We start from the raw sequence: 21,877 nt of genomic DNA on the forward strand, positions 1-21,877 counted from the left end.
AATGCACACATATGTTTCTGCATGTGTAACCATACAGTAGTCTCCCCTTACCGGAAGTTTGGCTTCCTAGTTACCCACAGTCCGCGGCGGTCAGGAAAAAGATGAGTCTCCTACTGCCATAGGGTCAGAAGGTCAGTAGGAGCCTAATGCTACATCACAATGCCTCCATCCTTCCCCTCACTTCCTCTCGTCAGGTTGACATTGTAGCATCTCACAAGAAGCGTGAGTACAGTCACCGCATTCATCTCATTTTTATTACAGTATACTGTTGTAATTTTTCTATTATTGTTGTTAATCTCTTACTGTGTACAATTTAGAAATTAAATTGTGTGTATGGGAAGCTTACAAAGGGTCGAGGACTATCCACGGTTTCAGGTACCCACTGGGGGTCTTGTAAAGTATCCCCATGGGTAAAGGAGGACCACTGTATTCATGTTCCTCTTTGTCCCTAACCATGCTTTTCTGTCTTAAGATCCACTTTGTCAGATATTAATACAGCTTTCAGCTCATGGATTAGTGTTTGTGGGGTATATCTTTTCTCATCCTTTTACTTTAAACCCTTCTTTATCTTTTGGTTGTGTCTGCAACCTTGTATTATGATTTCTTATTCTTTAGATGTCTTTTCTTAATCTTGATACTTTGTGTATGTAATCCAACTTGACTAACTTTATCTTTCAAGTGGAGCATTTAGTCTATTTGTAAGTAATGCTATTAATGATATATATACAATGTAAACAAATATATGTTGTATATTGTAAACACTTAAAGCTATTCCCTTACTGTGCACTATTTGTCCTACTAGTTCTTTTCTTTCTTATCCTGAATGCTTTTTAATTGTGTCCACAGTGCTGTTATACATTATTTTCTATTCTTTTAATGATTACCAGAGATTACAACATGTATTTGATTTGTAGTTGACCCCTTCCCAAACAATACAAGAGCCTTATGTTTTAACGCCATTTACCCTCTGTCTTGGCTTATACGCTGTTGCTTTAATACTGTTATATTTTAATACTGTTATTCCCTAATTGTTATTATATATACACCTTACAGTCACTTGTATTTAAGGTGTTCCTTTTTGTTCACTTTCATTCCTTCCCACATCTTCAAGTCTCCTCCGTATTTATTTTCTGTCCAGTGGGTGGGTCTGCAGTAATAAAAGCTCTGTTTTTTTTGTTTGACATTTTATTTTATCTTCATATTTTAAGGATGTGGATGCTGGATACAGAATTTGACAAACTTTGAAGATATAAATTGTCTTGTAGAGTCTATTGTTAAGAAGTCAACTGTCTTAGGGGCACCTGGCTGGCTCAGTTGGTGAGGCACCCAACTCTTGATCTCTGGGTTGTGGGTTCAAGTCCTATGTTGAGTGCAGAGATTTCCTTTAAAAAAAAGTTGACAGCATTAGTGCTTTTTCTCTCCTAGCTTAAGGTATTCCTTTTGTCCTTGGTATTCTTAATACTGTGATACTTAATACTGTGATATCCTTAGGTATGATTTTCTTTGTATTTATCTTGCTTAAAGCTTCTAGGAATTCTTACATCTGTGACTTTCTAATTTTGGGGGGAGGGTTCTGGAAAATTCTTAGCCATTATCATCCCTCCTTTCTCCTTCTGGGACTCCAGTTACACATGTATTACAACTCTTCATTGTGTCTCCTGTCTCTTATACTTACTTGCCCCTTTCCTATGTTTTTTGTGCTCCTTCCTGGATATTTTCTTTTTATTTATCTTTCTAGTCACTGATTATCTCTTAACCTTCATCTCATCTGCTGTTAAATCCCTCTATGGAGTTCTAATTTTAGTTATTAAATCTTTACGTATAAGAATAGTCTTTTTTTTGTGATGAAATTCTTAGTCTTGTCTTTCACTTCCTTGTCTATTATTAAGCATTTATTTTTAAGTCAGTGTCTAACAGCTCCATTATTTGGATACCCTGTGTATCTTTCTCAGTTTTCTACTGTGTCTCTTGGTTTATTTTCTTTTTCTTTCTTTTCTTTCTTTCTTTCTTTCTTTCTTTCTTTCTTTCTTTCTTTCTTTCTTTCTTTCTTTCTTTTTTTAAGTATTTTAAGTAATCTCTATACCCAGCGTGGGGCTTGAACTCCCAACTGAGATCAAGAGCCACATGCCTTCCCGACTCAGCCAAGCCAGGCGCCTCTTTTGGTTTTTTAAAGGAAACTGTCTTGTCTCCTTGGTTATTTTTACTTGGGTGCCAGACATCATATACAAAAACGTACAGAGATAACTTGAAGTTTACGGTATCTTTCTTCTCCCAGAGAGGATTTGCATTTGCTTCTTGCAGGCAGCTAGGGCACTAGTTAATTCTAATTAACTAAATCCAATCATTAAGATGATTTGGAACTCATCTTCAATCCCCAAAAAGTGAGGGCTTGTGTATTTCTTGTTTACTTGCCTCAGAGTGTAGGCTGCTGGGAGTCTTACTCCACAGTGGGATCTTATCAAATCAAAGGAAGAGCCAATACCAAGGTAAGAACCAGAACTTTATGAAATCTTAGAGGTAGCAATTCATGGTCTGTTTCTTTGGATACTTCCACTACAAGATGCAATTCCAACTAGCCACCTCTGTGTTATGCTGCACAATCTATAAATTCTCAGAAGAAATAATTTGATCAGTTATACCAGTTTGTATCATGTGACCATCCCTTTGTGGCCAAAGGAAAGGATCCTGTTATTGGTAATTCCACTCTAACCAACTGGAATGGAGGAGGTAGTTGCTCAAAAAAAGAGATTTGGGGGAACAAGAACGTAAGGGGAAGAAATAATAGATGACACAGGATAGGGAACAAATTTGGGGGAGAGTATGATCTCAGCTCCAGAAATGTCCAAACAGGTTATTGTGAAACATCTGATTTGGTCAGGGTCCTGGCATAAAACAGATGGGACACTCAAATGGGGCAACTGAGGGGAGATGAATAATGGGACTAAGGTAAACAATGTGGGCAGGGTTAAGGGAAATCAAGAATGGACGAAGCCCTCCAGGACCGATAACAATGGGGACCCGTTACCACCTTAGGTCTGCAGAAGTAAGGGGAAAAAAGTGGGTACTAAATCTCAGAAAGAGTAGCTATAGAGAGGAAAGAGCCACCTAACAGAGGTGTATTCTTTATTCTTTTAAGATTGAAAGAGAGACAGAGAGCACAAGCCGGGGTGGGGTACACAGAAGGAGAGGGAACGGCAGATTCCCCATTGAACAGGGAGCCTGACACAGGGCTCAATCCCAGCACCCTGGAATCATGATCTGAGCTGAAGGTAGATTCTTAATGGATGGAACCACCCAGGCACCCCAAGCTGTAAATTTTAGACCACTACATTTGAAGCAACTCTGCAAGGAGCAGGGGAAATAATATCATGACCACTTCTTATCTGCCAAGGCTTCTGCTGGTACCTCCTGTTTACTGAACCTAACCAGAAGTCAGAAGACAAGGGAACCATTGCTACAGCCCACACAGAGCACAGAATCTCCTGGAGCACAGAGCTGGGTGGTAAAGATATATCAGGAGAGATTCCTTTCTAGCTTATTGGTTCAGTGGCATAAAGAGCCCAAGATGATCAAAAATCGGTCACAAGATTTCAACTTCAATAGAATTAAGGTTGTGTTCCCTGTAAGAAATATTACCTCCTTAGGCACTAAGCCCTCCAAATGCAAGGTCACAAGCAAGGGAAACAAAAATGCCTTCAGTGGGCCAACTGGCATAATTCTCAATGGTGGGAGTCCCACTCCCATCCCTTCATTTCTTGATCTACGCATCCTGGTAAGGTGGGAAAGCACCATATACTGTGTCCTTTAGGACAGTATCTAGCTTCATAATGAATTAACTCACAGACTGTTCTACAGCTAAGCTTTTGGCAAACTTAAGTCTATTAAGCAAGCCCTTTCTGGATAATGGGGCACATGGTAAAAATTATTTCCGTAAGTGTGAGCCAGGTGATGTATTTTCTTCACTTCCTTCACTGTCAAAAGACTATACTATATGGGATACAGTGATAGAGAAGGCATTCTGCCAAGTCCATGAACGGTGATGCTGGCAGACATACTCAAGGCAAGAAAGACAAATCCACACCCATAATACACATCTATCCCTAAGAAGACAAACTGCTGACTTTTGCATAATGAAAGGTATCTAACATAATCACTTGGCTAAATGGTGCCCCTGAGGAATGGGGCCTATGAGGGCTCCGCACTCGCCTTCCTCGTTGCAGTCTGCCACTCCAGCTGAGGCAATAGCCAAGTCACCCTTGGTAAGGGGAGGTCCAGCTTTCTGAGCTCCGACACAGGATCGATCTCTGTTACTACTATTTTGTTTCTGTGCCTCATGGACAAGCACCAAGGTAGTGGCTGGGGCAAATAAATGACAGACCTCCAAAGAATGGGTTCTCTTACTTATCTGGCCTAGTGGGAGCAACATCCATAGTGGTTATTTTCCAGTGGCATTGACATGGGGTGCAAATACTATCAACTCTATTTATTCTAAGAATTCTATCCATCTTAACATCTTGTCACCAATCTTTGATTCTTGTTCTTCCCAACTTTCTAACTAGCTGACCATTGTCCAAGCCCACAGCCTAGAGAAAGAAAAGGCCCTGGTTAAGTTGTGGTCCAAGTTGTTCTGCTACTTAGTCTCTATGATCTAGCAAATCTTTAAATTCCATTTTAGAATACAATGCTTCTGCATGCATCTGATTGTGTTACTTTATAAATCAGGTGACATCAAGTTTATAATGGGTAACTTCAGTTGCACAGAAGATCTATGATCTATGTTCATGCATTTCACCAGGGTCCAGTAGCAAACAAGGGATACTTTTCAAAAGGTTAACAGATGTTAACAGAAGTCATTATCCCTGAACCTCTAGTCTACTGATTCCTCTTTTGGAGCATCAGAGAACATCTGTCTGCCATTAACCTTTCCAGTATGTTCGAATTTGGTTAAGTCACAGACTAAATAACGAAGTAACTTGGACCACTCCAAAGTCCTTGCTTTCTCCAGTCTCCCCTCACAATTGATAGCCTGACCCATTAAAGGGGAGACAGCACATCCAAATGTGTTGTTTTGCTTCCAAAATCCAAACTGATCCAATTTTAGGTCTCTTTCTTAACTGAGGGGTGTCTAAGGTGATGACCTTGTCTATCACTTCATAAAGGATATCCCAAAGATGACCTAAACTATGGTATACATGTCTATTAAGGCATATATAAGGTTCACAAGACATCCTAACCTCTCAGTCCAATTATGTCCTTAGGGTAATGACAGAGAATATGTGACTTGACAGCCCTGAAGCGAAACAATTAAAGTATACTGCTGTCCCAGGGCGCCTGCATGGCTCAGTCAGTTAAGCGTCTACCTTGGGTTCAGGTCACAATACCAGGGTCCTGGGAACAAGTCCCATTGGGCTCTCTGCTCAGTGGGGAGCCTCCTTCTTTTGCCTCTGCCCCTCCCCCTGCTTTTGCATTCTCTCTCAAATAAAATCTTTTTAAAAAAACAGCTTTTTCAAAGATTTTATTTATTTGAGAGAGATCACAAGTAGACAGAGAGGAAAGGCAGAGGGAGAGGGAAAAGCAGGCTCCCTGACAAGCAGACAGCCCAATGCCGGGCTCAATCCCAGGACCCTGAGATCATGACCTGAGCCGAAGGCAGAGGCTTATTAACCCACTGAGCCACCCAGGTGCCACCCCCCACCCCGCCCAAATTTTTTTAAAAATATACTGCTATCCCTGTAATGTGAAGGCAAGCGAATTTTGATTACATTGCAAATAGGGATTATGGGAAAACATTAGCTAGGTGAACAGCAGTATGTCAGGGCCAGAGGTGTTGATTTCCTCTAATAAAGAACTATATTCAGAACTATAACTGGGGCACCTGGATGGCTCAGTTGGCTAAGCATCTGCCTTAAGATCAGGTCATGATCCCAGAGTCCAGGGAATTGAGCCCTGGATCAGGCTCCCTGCTCCACAAGGGGTCTGCTTCTCCCTCTGCCCCTCACCCCACTTGAGTTCTCACTCTTTCAAATAAGTCAATAAAATCTTTTTTAAAAAATCGTAACTGAGATTGGTTACGATCATGAGACCATTGCTCTTGACAATTCAGGTGGTACCATTAATCTGTGATTCTCCAAGGATTCCTTCTATCTTGCTGTATGTGTTGGGGGGCAGAGAGAGAGAGCATCATTTCTAGAGGTCTGCAGCATTTGATAATTCCAGTCTAACAGCTCCCCCCCCTCAATGGCCAAAGGACAACTGAAGGTACCCCACAAGTTACTAAGTCTATCTATCCCACAGTTTCCTGAAGAAGGGGGCTGAAAACCACAGGATGGGAGCTGTCATTCTGTACCCCAGAGAGACCTGATACATCACATTATCACCTGACTTCCATATATTCCTACTCTGACCATGGTCAGTGGCCTCGGGTTTCCATGGGGGAGAACTGGAGAATAACTTACACGGCATACTGTGGCCATGTTGTAGTGTTCTTCCATGAGCTACAATTTGCCAGATGGTGAGAGACAAGACTCCAATATTACTTTTAAATTAGATGGTTTAGAGCGCCTGGGTGGCTCAGTAGGTTAAGCCTCTGCCTTCCGCTCAGGTCATGATCTCAGGGTCTGGAGATTGAGTCCCGCATCGGGCTCTCTGCTTGGCAGAGAACCTGCTTCCTCCTCTCTCTCTCTGCCTACTGTGATCTCTGTCAAACTCTTTAAAAATAAATAAATAAATAAATTAGATGGTTTAGTAAGAACACAATGCAAATGATAATTCAAGTTTTATGTTAAAGACATTTTCCTTCCTCAAATTACTGCCAATCTGATTTCCTTCTGGAGATGTTTCCTGTGTGTAGTCTTGGTGAGACTGTCTACATAGGTGCCAGGGGATGGAAAGGTAGCTCTCATTAGGCCAGTGAGATACTTTCTTCAGTTTTTTCACTAAATACTGTCACCTAAATAGTGTCAAAGACAAAACATTGATCTGATCTCCCTTCCCCCAGTGGGTACTGGTGGAGGGGGGTTGACTCTCAGCATCTACCAGTTATAACTAGAAAAGAAGCCCTCCCTGGTTTATCCTCCTTACAACCTTGGGTCTTTTTCTTCCATCCTGTGAAGCACTCTATTACCTTCCAGTGAGATCTCCTCTGCTTTAATTAGCCTGAGTTGGCCTGTATTGCACACAACTGAAGAACTCTAGCTGAAATAAGCTAAGAATTGGGGCAGTCCTATGACCCAACCAGGAGAAACCCATGAGCTTTTCCTGAAGCCTAGCACCCCGCCTTTGTGTAACTCCACTCTTTTATCATTTGACTGAAATTCTCTGAAGAGAGTTGACTGGTTCCATTTACTCTTTAACAGACGTCCATCCCTTTTTCCACAGTGCTTGGGGCAATCCTTTTAGGGTTCCTGTACAAATGTAGTCAAACCTTTACTTACTCTCCCTACAACCTGGATTAAAATGAAGAGAGATTAATTAGACTAAAATACCTATGTAAAGTACCTGGAAAAGTTATTGCTTGAAACAGCACGTATGTGCTTCAACCTGACCCATGATGTACAGGTCTATGTGACAAGTTTGCAGACATCAACAGCACAAGTAGACTGAAGACAAGAGAGCAGAATAGCCCTACAGAGGATCACAAGAGCCTTCAAAAATGAAATCCTGACAGTGCTCCACATCGTTAGCACATCACGTGGCCATATACACACATGGGCACACATGCGTGCATGCACACACACACACAGTGTGACACTGGCTTCCTATTTTCAAAGGTCTTGCTTAACCCTTTCTTTTTGACAAAAACTGTACTTTTTTAGTTATTTTTAAAAAAGATTTTTATTTGCCAGAAAGCACAAGCAGGGGGAGTGGCAGGCAGGAGAAGCAGACTTCCTGCAGGAGCCTGATGAGGGACTCCATCCCAGAACCACAGGATCAAGACCCCAAAGGAAGATGCTCAACCAAGCGAGCCACTGAGGCATCCCTCAAAATTGTACTTTATGCGATTCTTCAGCCTGAACCTCAAGTCTTTTCTTCCTTCCTCAACATTACTTCTCCTTCTACCACAGGCAGTCTCCCTCCTATCCCCTGAGACCTAAGACCCTCACTGAAACAGTAACAGAATCTTTATTACTTCTCCCCTCCATGATCGAGGGTTCCACTTATCCTGGGTTTCGGTACCATACCATTAATTAGAGTTCTGGAACCAAAATTATCTAATCTGTTGTTTGAAAGAAACACCATTATATCCATTTTACAGAGGAGGAAACTTAACATCAAAAAACAGGTAAACTGGGGCGCCTGGGTGGATCAGTGGATTAAGCCACTGCCTTCGGCTCAGGTCACGATCTCAGTGTCCTGGGATGGAGCCCCACATTGGGCTCTCTGCTCAGCAGGGAGCCTGCTTCCTCCTCTCTGACTCTCTGCCTACTTGTGATCTCGCTCTCTGTCAAATAAATAAAATCTTTAAGAAACAAACAAAAAAAACAGGTAAAGTTGTCCATGGTCTCTTACTAGAAATCTAAACTACTTCTGACCCTAGTCCATGTTCTTAAATCATTAAGCTACATTGACTTTCTTCTGATCCTTTCTACTTGTTTCCAAATAAATTTTAGAAACATTCTGATGGGCTCTGAAAATTAACATACTGACTAGAATTGCCACACATGTAAGCAGGCACCCACATGTATAAATTATAGATTACTTTTTTTTAAGATTTTGACAGAGAAACAGGGAAAGAGAGACAGAAAGACACAAGCTTCGTGCTGAGCAGAGCGCCTGGGACTGTGACCTGAGCCACAGGCAGACACTTAACAGAGCTACCCAGGCACCCCACATCATGTTCCTTTGAAACACTTACCATACAGTTTCCCAAACCAGGAATTTGTTAAGTGTAATGAAGCATGTTGTTTTGCCCCACTACTGAGCAAAGATTGTCAATCGTATCTTGTCCCTATTTCAGGGAGTAGTCAATGTACGCTGATCAAATGAGGTCTCTACCCTCTAACCCCTTTCATAGCTAAACCACAAAAATACCTACCTGTGGGTCTTTGCTATCAGCCATGCCACTCACTGTCCTAAAATTACTCCAAAGGCTCTGGCCTATAGGTTGACCATGGCACGACATATACTTGACCCTTGCCTCATTTTGCTAACTTATCCCAAAACACATAATTCATTTCCCTGCCCTGTTGTTCCATTTTGGCCCAAAGTGCTAGCAACAATAAAATGGCTTTTGGTTTTCCTAAGGAAGACAATGAAAGTAAAAAAAATGTTTAACTTCATACAGACTGCTTGGTTCTGGGTGCTACATTTCAAAACTGTTGCTGCAGATATATTATTTCCAATCTTAGGTAGGCCCTTGTAAAATCCCTTCTCAGCCCCAGATCTTTGGTTCCAGGATTTGAACTCTCGAATCTCTAAGTAGTCCCCACCCCTCATCTCCAAGCCCGAAACAAACTTAGTTTGGCTTTCTGGCCACTTGTGCATTTATTATAGCATAGACAAAAATACTGAAGATACAATGAGATAGCCTGTCTAATGAGGAACATGTGCCTTATTCACCTTTGTATCCTGACACAGTCAGTTAAATGGCTTAATAACCAAAGGCTCTGAAAACAAGCCAGGGGTTGCTTCGTAAAAGGTGGGGATCTTTAGTCTATAAAGAGGCAAATTAAGAAACATACTCTTGAGCTCATAATAAGGCAGCCTAGCAAAGTGGGGAAATCATGGAATAAGGAGTCAGGAACCTAATATTCAGCCCTACCCTCACCACCTACCATACCCTTGAGAAAGTTATTCCCTATCCACAAAATATTTACTCTTTCAAAAGCCTTCAAAACAGCCTCTATGTTCCCCATCTGTTCTTTAACTATCATAAAAAACTTGTTAAAAGTAAAAAAAATTTCTAGTATTTTCAATCATGTAGCCAACCACGTACAGGTTCAAATCTCTGGAACAATGCCTGGTAGTAGAATGGAGTATATGATGGGAGCTAGGGTCTACTAATTGAGAATCTTGTTTGAAAGCCTTTTGTGTTACTTTGTCCCCATTTGTGTAAATGGGGATATAAACTGCATTTCATGAAGTTGTTTTGGGATTAAATGATACTCTGTGCTTAGACTACTCAGGCTCAAAAATGTTAAATGCGACCTCACTGCTTACAAAATTCTAAGGGTTCTCTATTACCCACACAATAACACCCAAATTCCTAAACAAAGTAACACAAAAGGCTTTCAAACAAGATTCTCAACTAGTAAACCCTAGCTCCCATCATATACTCCATTCTACTACCAGGCATTGTTCCAGAAACTGAAGCACAGGCTAAATAACCTGGACCACTTAACTGCGGAGGCAGTTTGGCTAAGCTGGTAACTGCTAACCCCAGGTTCCTAATGTTTATTTAACTCCCTATGCTAATGCAAAATCTGAGGATTCTGAAAACCTGTGTCAAACATTTCCAGGAAGTCTGAAAATCCTGATTTGTCAATCCTGACTTATTCCTAATGACTCACAGAACTCACTGGTTTCACAGTACAAAATCACACTGTTTACAGGTACCATTTTGCCACAAAAATGAGAGACACACATTTACTTATCAAATACTTAAGGCTACTATGTGCAAGGAATTGTATTACGTACTGGGGATGCATTAATGAACAAAACTATTGAGGGTAACAATTAATACAAACCTAGAATTATAGCTATGGGTCTAATAAGGGCTTGACACAGAGCATTACCCTGAGGCAATGTTTGTGCCAGAGCCAATATGGAAGTAAAGGTAAAAAAATCTGTAAATGGATGTTATAGAGAACTTAAGAGAGCTAATAATGGGCCAAAGAGTTATGAAAGAGAAGCGCAGCCCATGAAGAGCCACAAAGGTTTTTACTCTATCCTAAGGGCAAAGGAAATCCATGTTTTCATCCTGTCAGATTTACATTCCTAAGGAATTACTGTTTTTGGAGTACTGACAGACATACCTGTTAGGAGGTTCCTAAGGACTCCTTACCATAGAGGGTAACTTAGACAAGGTTGAGAAAAGGCGAACCAGGAAACAGGCAGAGAATTAAGTGACAGAATGCATAAAGGTGAAAAAAAGTTAATCATCATCATTAACTATTCACAACTCAAATTCCTCCCTCGATCTTCATGTTTATTAGTATAACTGACCACCTGTATCAGGCTGAGTAATTCAGTCCTGTCCATCATTCTTTGCAAACTAAAAAATGGGGAGAATGGCATAGATATTTGCAAAATTTGTCCTAAAATTCTAATTGTTTCATACTGTTTTCTCAAGAGCTAATAAAACATGTGGTCAGACAAAACACCCATTAAGTTAAGAAGCAGTATATGTCATCCTACCTTTAGAAACAAAAAAATTAACCATGACCTAAGTCCTCAAAATTTGAACTACTATATCCCAAAGAAGTTGAAATGGCAAGGTTACACCTACAGAAAGTGAAGACACATACTCAACCTCTAAGACTTATATTCTTATGTCATCTAACATTTGACTAAAGGGGGGGGAAAAAAGCTACATTAGGATAACCCAATCTCAGTACGCTTTTCCAACAAAAATTAGAAGGATTTTTAATTTCCAAGTTCTCGGAGAACACAAAATTAATGCAACATAAATTGAAAGATCTAATCAATAAATTTAACAAGCCAAATTAATTTTGTTACATAAATTAACCCATTTATTATAGGCTAGCAATGTTTCAAACGGCAGTGCTTCTACTGGTCTTTCAACTCCTTCAGTCTTCTGATGGCAGACTTTACTGTGACAGCAGAAGTGGTGCTGGAAAGAAAAACAAAGTTGGATCCAACATAATTAGCTACACTAACATGTGAAATGGCAAATGAGTAAATCCTGCCTCTTTTTTTTACATTACAATCTTAATGATGATATCTTTTAGCAAGTTAAGAGTTGTGTCTTCAGGGTTTTGCAGAATTAGGCAATCTCATGCATTTATTTAATCATGCAGCATTAAAAAAAAAAAAAAAACCAACAGGGAGGAATGAATGGTTCCAGGAGGCTGACCTAAACTCATAGAAAAGAATGGACAGAACGTCAGAAGAAACTAATAAATTCTAAGTTGGTATCATAAATGAGAGATATCAAGAAAACAGTATCTAAAGAACAGACTCGAGTATAATTTGGGAAGAAAGCTATGAAAGTGACTACATAAAGTTATACCAGAAGATTCTGGAACTATACCTGGAAAACCCATAACCATCACATAGGGTGGGTACAGGAATGCTAGTTCATTTTATCATCACAACCAAAAGAAAGCTAGGTTTCATTTGCCTTTTTGACCTCATAAACCCACACAAGACACACATATATGAAAATGATCATTTCAACACCTCCCAATATTTTACACTGCTGCAGTTTTAAATTAACTAAAATTAAAATTTCAACTCTTCAACCACACTAGCCTTATCATTTTATACATGGGAGGCTAGTGTACTACACCGCACACGTCTAGATACTGGCTAAAGGAAGAACACTTCAGCCTTTAAGATCAGCGACGAATTCCAAAATTAGAGATCTTCAAGGTGGCTTTCAATTCCAGAAATGGATTAACTCAAGAGTCCACTCAATCAATAACCAGCACAGGTACATTTATCTCAGCACCATCACCTGACCACTTGTCAGGGTCACAAAGCTGCTGAGGTCCAGCCAGTACTGTTGAGAACAGCAAAAGTGTAATGGTCTAGGTGGCCTCAAGTTTCCATATAGAGCAACAAGCTAATTGACTTCATTTTTATAAAATCAGCTTGCAATACAAATCGAAGTTCAGTACAGATTCAGTCCCACTAAAGGACCTGTACGGTATCATTGTGCTCAGTGGGGACCCTTTCAATTCTATGCAATTCTCAAGTCCTGTCACACTTTTCTATTTCAGCGGTTTTCTTTTCTTTGAACACTGAACATAAACCATACTCTCAATGAGTCATGAAAAAAACAAACACATTCTTGTTGTCCCAGTCTTGTGAAGGGTTAAAACTAGCCAGTCCAGCGTCAAACCTGGAATTCTGAGGTGATCCACACACTTCAAAGATCACAAAGAAAGGGGACTCACTTGTAGGTCCAGGCGCCACCAGCGACGGTTTTCATGCAGGAGCCACAATGCCAGATCCCCACAGCTCGTCTTTTCATCTTGGTCTGCAAAAGACAATCAATTTTCCCTATGAATCAATAAAAGCAACATCCAGTAGTCTAAACTGCACTAGAAAATGGGTGTATTTTGGGGGCACTTGGGTGGCTCAGGTCAGGACCCTCGGGGTCCTGGGATGGAGGCTCAGGATCCCGGCTCGGCAGGGGGGCTGCGTCTCCCTCTCCCCCTGCTCCTGCTCTGATTTAAAAAAAAAAAAAAAAAAAAAACTTTAAAAAAAGAAAGAAAGAAAATGGGTGTGTTTTATGAGGTTCTTTGTGTTCCTAGTGCCCTACATTTTCTCCTGCAAAACCGGCACTCACCACGAAGCTACAGTGCCAGGATGGCAAAGACACCCCCACCAACAGGATTCCAGCACACCACAGACATACACACGCTACACGGGACTCTCTAGCAACGCCAGGAGACAAAACTGACAAGAGTCCTCTCCCACAAAGCGGGCTTGGCTTAGGCTGGGGCTCCTTGTCCAACGTGTGACCCCTCAGTCCCCAAGTGTAAACGGGAAGCAGTCCACCAAATCCAGCTACCAACAACCCAGCACACGATCCACAAACTTCCCTCAGGAGCCGGCTCACGTGCCGGAAAGCCTCCCCTCCCTCTGCGCCCCGCCCCCGCCCCCATCTTACTTTGCCACAGAAGGAGCAAGTGTACTTGGCGTGCTGGCTTATCTCAATCTTCTTCACCATCTTCCTGAGGGAGGCACCATAACGGGTCCCGTATTTGCCCACGATTCCGACCTTCTTAGTGCGTTTAGCCTGTTCAGAGCCAAGAAAGAAACCAGCGATACTGGGACCCGCTGACAGAGCCTCTGCCAGCCACTCCCCGCCCCAAACGCCGTTCCTCCAATCACCCCCAGCCGCTGCCGGGTCCTAGGTCCCCCTCATTCCATCCTGGCAAAATCAAAATCTGAGGCCAGAGCGGGCCCCGGGCTCCGACAGCACCCTGTTTCACCCGCTCGGATCGGCCAGGCGCTACCAAGCTGCCCCCGTCCTTCCGCCCCGGTCTGTGCCCGAGAGTGGCGGTCACGGCACGAAGGCCGAGGACGGCGCAGGACAGCAGACGCCGGGTGGGGGCAAAGACAGCAAGAAAAGGTCAGATGCAGGCGGATAGACCTGTAGGCCTCACCGCTACTAACACTCACCATGTCGACTCAAACTAGGTCTGAGCCCCGAGAGGAAGAGACTCAGTGCGCAAGCGCAGTTTTAGGCGAACGGGCGGAAGTGGCGAGTGGGAGGCCCAGCTAGGAACTGAACTCTATGCTCGGGAGGTCTCTTCCTCCCGGCTGCCTTCCGTGGGGAAGGTTTTTTTTGTTTTCTGTATTGAAGATGTTTATTGTTTAAGCAGGCTAAATAGAAATAAAATTATTTATCACAGGCTTATTGCTAGGTATGGAAGGAGATCAGTTTGTTACTTAATTAACTGGCTTCTGGTAATATTAGACCGGTATTTCTCAAAATCCAGTCCCCCGAACATTGCATTTTCAGTTTTCTGCCATACCGGGATTGACTGTTTTATCATTTATTTAAAAACTGAGTCACTTTTTAGAAAATTTAACGAAATGAAGCTTCGTCCTAAGCCAGAACTATCTATGGAATCCAGGGCGTATGTCTTATGTGAGTGTTTTTCCGAGTACACATTAAAATTGACACATAAATACTCAAACGAAAAACGTCCAGTGATGAAGCTGTTGATATTAATCCCCACAGTACATTTTAAAAACATTACAGAAAATTTCAAATACAGACAAAAGCAGAAAAAGTATAATAAAGGCACACCTTTCAAAATATAATAACTACATCCCTTCTTTAAAAAATGCTTCATGCACTGACTTAGGGAGATTATTTTTATGTTCTAATTAAATAAATACACATTTTCACCTATTAAATTATATATTGTATTCCTTGGCATTAACATTCTTGCCTGTACATACTGAAAACATTAACCTTTCGGTAAAAACTACATCAAGAAGAATGATGCCTGGAGACACAGCAAGCACCTTGTTTTACACACCACTGCAACTGTGCAAACACATCTACCCACTGGGAAAACAAGATGTGCTCAAACTCTCCCAGTTCCACCAGAACCTCCAAGTACCCTCTGCTTCTACAGGGTGAAGAATGGCAAGGGATGGAGGGAGTAAGTCTCTCCTCCCTTAGGAGAGAAATACACTGCATATTGGGGATGATTTCTGGACGCTTCACCACCCAAATTATGTCCTGCTTCTAGAAAACTACAAATAAAAGCAAAATATATTCCTACCAGTGCAAACAAATGGGATTAGTGGAAGAAGAGTTGAGAAACAAGCATTCCAATGGTCCTCCTCAAACTGCACGTGCAGTTTGAGCAGAAGTGGGGTTCCCCTGCCCTGGGTGAGTGCGTAAGCATGGCCAGCTTGCAATCTCTAAGGTGAGCCCTCCTGGGCTGGCTGGGAGCCCAGTTCAGATCATCATTTAGGAAATTGACCACCTCCTCCCCCTCCCATCTCCTGGGTAGCCTCCTACATCTCTTCCCTTCAGGGGGTCTGAGAGAGAGCAAGAGAAGGTAGAATGCCCAAGTAAGAATGCAGTAGAGTGCCTGAAAAATGAGACACTCCATAATAGGAGGAAATTGTTCATGCTCAGAGCAATTTTCTCAAAACTGAACAATTTTCTTTAAATAGCAAGCTTGAGGATGTGCAAATAGCACTCTCATGAAATCAGTTCTAAGTGGCTTCAGAGAACTGTGGACAAAGTCTCAATTTGTCTTATCTGTGGGCTAATAAATCCCCAACCCCATTAGAAGACCATCAGGTGTACAGATGAACTGTAATATGTACCCATAAAATCTTAGTAAAAATCTCTGCTGAGTCACAAAATTCACTTTTGCCCTTAAAAAGATAAGTTAAAAGTTGTCTCTAGAGGTGAGTTCTTTTAGCTGTTGAGCCAACCAGTTGTCTTTGGGGTATATGGAACATTTGATTCTTGAAGGAAATCTGAGGGGCAAACGTCATCCACAATTGATCTCATGCTGGAGACCAAAGGGTTTATCTGGGAGCCCCAGGTTCCATGCTGTTCCTTCGCTTTGTGCCCAAAGAGCTCTTGTGCCCAAAGTCCTTCACGGAAGGGCCTGGTGGCCAAGGGCAAGAGTGAAGTCTGCACACAATGTTAAGAGCACTGTAGGTTGCCTCCACAAGGGGCAGTAGACTCAGCTAGGGGAAGGGGAGCCCTGAGGCCAACTCCTAAACACCTAGAAATAATCAGGTATCTGAAAAGAATTCAGTATGTGGATTCATTCCTTCTTCTCTTCTCTCCACAAATTTACTTTAAATTCATCATTTTCATTGTTTGCCTTTTGTTTTAATGGACATTTCACAGGTAATGTACCCATCAGCATGGGTGTTACTTGGTAACTCTTAAAAGAGATAAGATAAATCAATATGAAACAATGACCAAATATATTATGTGAAATGAGACAGTTCTAATATGAAGAGTTTCATTCCATTTTTGAAGAAATAATTCTATGTATATGTATGTATTTACATGCATTGGGAATAAATTACCTATGGCTCCATCCTAAATTATTTATATTAGTTATTACCTGTAAGAAGCAGGGCTAGAAGTACAAGGGATGAGAATGCAGGGCTTTCATTTTTTTACTTATACATTTTAATTTTTATTATTTTATTTTATTTTATTATTTCATTTATTATTTCATTTTTAATTTTTTATTATTGTTTTAAGATTTTATTTATTTATATATTTAAGAGAGAGCATGAGCGGGAGGAGGGGCAAAGGGAGAGGGAGCGGGACAAGGGACTCCACCCTGAGCACAGAGCCTGATGCAGGGCTCCATCCCACAACACTGAGATCATAACCTGAGCCAAAATCAAGAGTCAGACACTTAACCGCTTAATGGACTCTGCCACCCAGATGTTCCAATTGGTTAAATTTTACATCAAATTCATAATAGTGAAAAGAAAGCACTGCGGAGCCCTAGATGAAGGGACAGTCTTTTCAATAAGCGATGCTGAGAAATGGCATATTCACATGGGGAAAAACTAACCTTGACCTTACCTCCATGTACAAAAATAAGCTGCAATTGGATTGTAGTTCTAAACATGAAGAACAAAACAATAAAGCTTCTAGAATATATATTCACAACTTTGGGGGTTATGATTTACATGACTGTTTATTCTGTAATATTTTGTTAAGCTGTAAATTTGTTTTATGAATTCATTTTTGTATGATATTTCATCCTAGAAAAGGGGATTTAAAAACAAAGAGGAGGAGAGCCTGGCACTCCATAAGTCAGATAAATGGGTTGAGGTAGAGGGGTTGTGGGCAGAGGGTGTTGCAAAATCAAATAACTGTTGGCTGTCATAATATCCTGAACCCTGTGACTCACAGGCTTCTCGATGTTTTCTGCTATGTTTAGGAATCCATTTCCTTCCCTGGGACCTCACAGGGAAAGACAAAACCAAAACTGCAGGTATGAGAGAGGGCTCCAACAAAATCTCTTTAAGCTTCCGTGCCATTTTTTATTTTTTAAACCTTGTAATCCTACACGTGGTAAGAAGTGAGAAGATAGGGCAGGAAATAAGGTTGGAATTATTTTCATCCCTTTTGCAGCTTAAATTTCACTTACAAAGAGCTTCAGAAAGCATCAAAGTGCCGGGGTGGCTCAGCTGGTTAAGTGTCTGCCTTCTGAGGCTCAGGACCCCAGGGTTTCCGTGACCAGAGGGGAGTCTGCTTCTCCCTCTATGCCTCCCCCTTGCTCGTGCTCATGCACTCTTGCTCTCTTTCTCTCTCTCTAATAAATAAAATCTTAAAAAAAAAAAAAAGAAGAAGAAGAAGAAGAAGAAGAAAAAGAAAAGCATCAAGATTTCAATAGACAAGAATGCAAAGACAAGGCAAAACCCAGGAGTCAGCAGTGAGGGGACGGTGCCTCCAGCTCTGTTTCTTTCCAACCTAGAAAAAGGCTTGTGGGAAGCCAAGAAGGAAAAGACACACTATTAATTCGAGTACAAATGGATCAAGGCTTCCAGGATCACTTGCTCCCTCTAGCAGTCTCCCTGATGACAACCCCAGAGGCAGAAATTAACCAGGGTCGTTCAGGGAATAATGACCTTGGTGAGGGTAGGCAGAGCCAGCTCTGGTAGGCCTGGGGGACCTTTCCTAAAACCCTTTAAGAGGCCACCTAATCGCAGGGACAGGAAGTGGGATGAGATAGGCCCAGATTTTCTTCATTAGAACTGACATTTCCAGGAAACACAGCGGATGGTGGCAGGTATGTGTCTGGACTGAGCTGTGAAGTAAAGGAGGAAAAAGAATGACTGCGGAAATCCTAGCTTAAACCCAAAAGCATTCACTCTCTATAAATAAGTCCAAGTGTCTTTTCTGAATCACACAGAAATGGCTGGATGGTTCTCAATAAATTCTAGAGCTACACTCAGCATGGCATAACAGAATATACAGGCTTCCTGGTATAAATAAATATGCTTTGGGGGACCTCAAGGACATCTCAGAGATGGCGAGTCTTTCTCTTCTAGAGCAGCTGAGACTGAGGTCTAGCTAGAGGCTTCGGACGGAGGCTCAACATTTATTTATTTATAAATGTATTTATAGTGGAATAGTGGTTTCACACATGGACACCAAGTTGCAAGGACCAACGGCAAACCCTCCCAAGGGCAGGCATTGATCCGACACCTTGTGGCAGGGCCCAAGGTGAATAAAGCAGAGATTTATTCATTTAACGATGATCACCGATGCTCCCAAGCAACACTAGATAAATATGTCTCAAAATCACCTGTACCTTTCACTGTATTTCTGAAGCACACCCATTGCAGACTAACCACAGCTCTAGAGTAGAGAGGAACTCCTAATAAAAATAAGGAATGAGATGTTATGATCTCATTCTCCAAGACATTAAAGAACTTGACCAAACTCCAGCAGAGCTCATGAGAAAGCTGCACCCAATCTTCTTTGAGCGAGCAGCAGACGAGTCTCTGGAGACATCCACAGACTCACAGAAGAGGGCTTCGTAATGCTCCTCAAGCCATGTGATGTCAGGACAGAGAGCAGAGGCTGAGGCTAGGCTCTGGGGCAGGCGAGGAAGAAATGCTCCTTCCTATAACTCAGCATCTAACTGTCATCCAGAATCTTTCTGCTTCCTGGGCCTTAACTCATTCCACAGACTTCTCCCTAATGAGGGGACCGTGTTGTTTCCATCAATGAGTCACCAAGATTGCAAAAAATTCACTGCAAAAACCCCGTGAGCAACGTTGAGGTAGGATGTTAGCATTTCTTCTTTGCAGATTCTGTACCCATTGGGCCACCGCCCAGCAGGCCACCCAGGGCAGGATCATCTGTATCCTTCTCCAGATCTACACTGACGGCTGTGTCTGTGGCAGATTGATTATGGACTCCAACGGCAGCAACCATGAAGTGATGAAGTTGGCTTTCCAGAACACCTGCTCCTAAGGGAGCTTAGGACAATCTATTTGATGACACAGCAGCCATTGCTCTTAATTGCTCTTAGACAAATATTTATTTTAAGGGGCCATTTGGAACAATGTTAGAGTAAACTTTAGAAAGACCCATTACTTGTCCTTTGGAAGCTTCCAAAGTCATAGCCACTAATATAAACAAACTGGTACAGCTAACAAAATTTAAAAACAAAACAGAGAGCTGGAGGTGGTAAGAGAGTGTAAGACCACTTAGGGTGGCCGAGGGGAGGACCCAGACAAGCATTCTCTCTCAGGCCCGTGACTCTGGATTTTTTTTTTCTAGGTAACACTGGGTCATTCTTGTTTCAGGAGGTGATAGAGGAAATGGAAGGCCTAATTATCTGTGGAGATCTGGTACCATGGCAGAGCTTCTCAGAGCAGGATAAGCTGGCAGGAAGCAGGCTCAGCTGCTAATAATCTCCACAGTCCTTTGCAAAAAGATACGAGCAGTAACTCATGGTCCTCAGACGTAGGTGTTCAGGCTGGATTTCCTGAGGAGCTCTGACCCTGCAGAGAAGCTCCCAGCAGTAGATCAATACAGTGATTAAAAGGAAGTTCTATAATCAAATGCCTGGTCCGACTGAGGAAGGCAAGAAGCCAGCCGGTTATTTGTCAAGACCAAAGCCTCCCACAGGACATGGCCCGGCAGTCCGGACTGGACAGTACTGACATGTCGGTGTGCCTGACCATCCCTGAGCAGCAAGTAAAGGGGGGCTGGGTGGCTCTCAAAGATCTCTCTCTCCACTGGAGCTGTCTAGAAGCCCTGGAAAGGGGACTGAAAGGCACAAGAAAATGGTGCGCTCTAGGGTCTCATTCTAGTGAGAACAGAGTTAGCTGGGAGCCTGCAGGGAGGCTGAGGCCCCTGGGAAGGCAGCGGTGCAGTCAACTGCTCACAGACCCAGCAAAGCACTCCCGAGCCTCCTGGTGTAGGAAGTGTGCACCCTCCCTCCGGTGGGTTCTGCAGGGAGTGGCCTGGCTGGAGGTCCTGCTCTGCCACTTCCTGGCTGAGACCCCCTTGGCTTGGTTTCTGCATCTGCACCATGAAAATCGAACTACTTTCCTCCAAGGCAGGGCTCACAGTGTCAACACGGGTAAAGTGTCTGGCCTGGTGCCTGGCACATAGCAAACAGTACGAGAGTGAAAACCATCCAAGGCTAACAAACAAATGCATACACAGTCATGCTGGAACAACTTAGACATCTTGCATTGCTGCCAAGAAAACTGGGCTAACTCAGAACGTTCACTTAACCCTGGCCCACCGTCTTTTGACGATACCAAGTAAAGCAGCCAACTCCTTCCTTCCTGAAACACATTTTTCAAAAGATTTTATTTATTTGTCAGAGAGAGCGCGCACGCACAAGCAGGGGGAGAGGCAGGTAGAGCGACAGGCAGGCTCCCTGCTGAACAAGAAGCCTGATGTGGGGCGCGATCTCAGGACCCTGGGATCATGACCTAGCTGAAGGCAGACACTTAACAGCCTGAGCCACCCAGGCACCCCTGACACACTTTTTAAATATCCTGCTCCCAGACACCCATTTTGGTTTTTTTCCTTTTTCTTTGCTGTTTGCCCTCTTTTTTCTCTTCCCAAGCCTAACTGTTGGCATGCTCTGGGATAAGTTAGATCCACTTTTTCCCCGAAAGCCACTTTACCTGCTCAATCTCATCCAGTCCCAGACTATAAACACCATTTCTAGCCAGTGAGGGTTAGAATTCACAGCTTGAGGGGTGACCTTCTCCTGCTGGAGACCCAAATCCTACAGCCTATATAACCTAGCCCCTTGCATCTTGCCAGAGAAACACAGAGTGTGGGGTACAAGGTGCTCATCAGAGATCAATGTCTGCGAAGGAAGAGGAAGGAGGGGAGGCAGAGGGAGGCAAACTGGAGCCTTAGACAGCCCAGAGGGCAGTGGGCAGCTCCGTCAGTGAATATGGTCCCAGAGAGGTTTCTCGCATCAGGGTTCAAGTGGCCCGGCCTTTGTGCCCGCCTTGTTCAGTCACTGACGCGGGCTGCTCCTGGAAGGGTGCAACCCTGGACAAAGTGGCTTTCCCTGGACTGCTGGTTGTGGCCAGGTGGAAGCTATATGCTATTTGTGCTCCCTGAAGCTGGGCAGGAAGCTTCTCGAAGAGGAAGATGGGTGGGGTGTCTCCGTCTAATTCAATAAGTCCATAACCAAACCCTTGATTTTGCCTTGCTGCCCAACCTAGCTGTCCTTCCTCATCT

General features: G+C 42.7%; 1 protein-coding gene across 2 annotated transcripts; it reads right to left on the bottom strand.

Moving 5' to 3' along the window:
* Nucleotides 1–1,345: 1,345 nt before the first annotated feature.
* On the bottom strand, nucleotides 1,346–14,406 carry RPL37A (ribosomal protein L37a). Of its 2 annotated transcripts, none has more exons than XM_059168098.1 (4): nucleotides 14,314–14,406; nucleotides 13,799–13,927; nucleotides 13,080–13,162; nucleotides 1,346–1,382 (listed from the first exon to the last, which is right to left on the bottom strand). In XM_059168098.1, exons 1-4 carry the CDS (start codon nucleotides 14,314–14,316, stop codon nucleotides 1,361–1,363), a joined length of 237 nt encoding a protein of 78 aa, XP_059024081.1. In that variant the 5' UTR covers nucleotides 14,317–14,406; the 3' UTR covers nucleotides 1,346–1,360. The 2 variants fall into 2 exon arrangements, with proteins under 2 accessions (XP_059024081.1, XP_059024080.1); XM_059168097.1 differs by lacking the exon at nucleotides 1,346–1,382 and adding an exon at nucleotides 11,646–11,791.
* Nucleotides 14,407–21,877: the final 7,471 nt, after the last annotated feature.

The sequence above is a fragment of the Mustela lutreola genome, chromosome 3 (assembly GCF_030435805.1).
Source record: "Mustela lutreola isolate mMusLut2 chromosome 3, mMusLut2.pri, whole genome shotgun sequence".
NCBI lineage: Eukaryota > Metazoa > Chordata > Mammalia > Carnivora > Mustelidae > Mustela > Mustela lutreola.

Excerpts from the sequence above, each read along its gene's own strand:
- RPL37A (XM_059168097.1), bottom strand. Across the intron at positions 13,163-13,798 it reads CTTGCTCCTTCTGTGGCAAA|ACCAAGATGAAAAGACGAGC; the intron begins GTAAGATGGGGG and ends TGTCTTTTGCAG. Across the intron at positions 11,792-13,079 it reads GGTGGCGCCTGGACCTACAA|CACCACTTCTGCTGTCACAG; the intron begins GTGAGTCCCCTT and ends TTTTCTTTCCAG.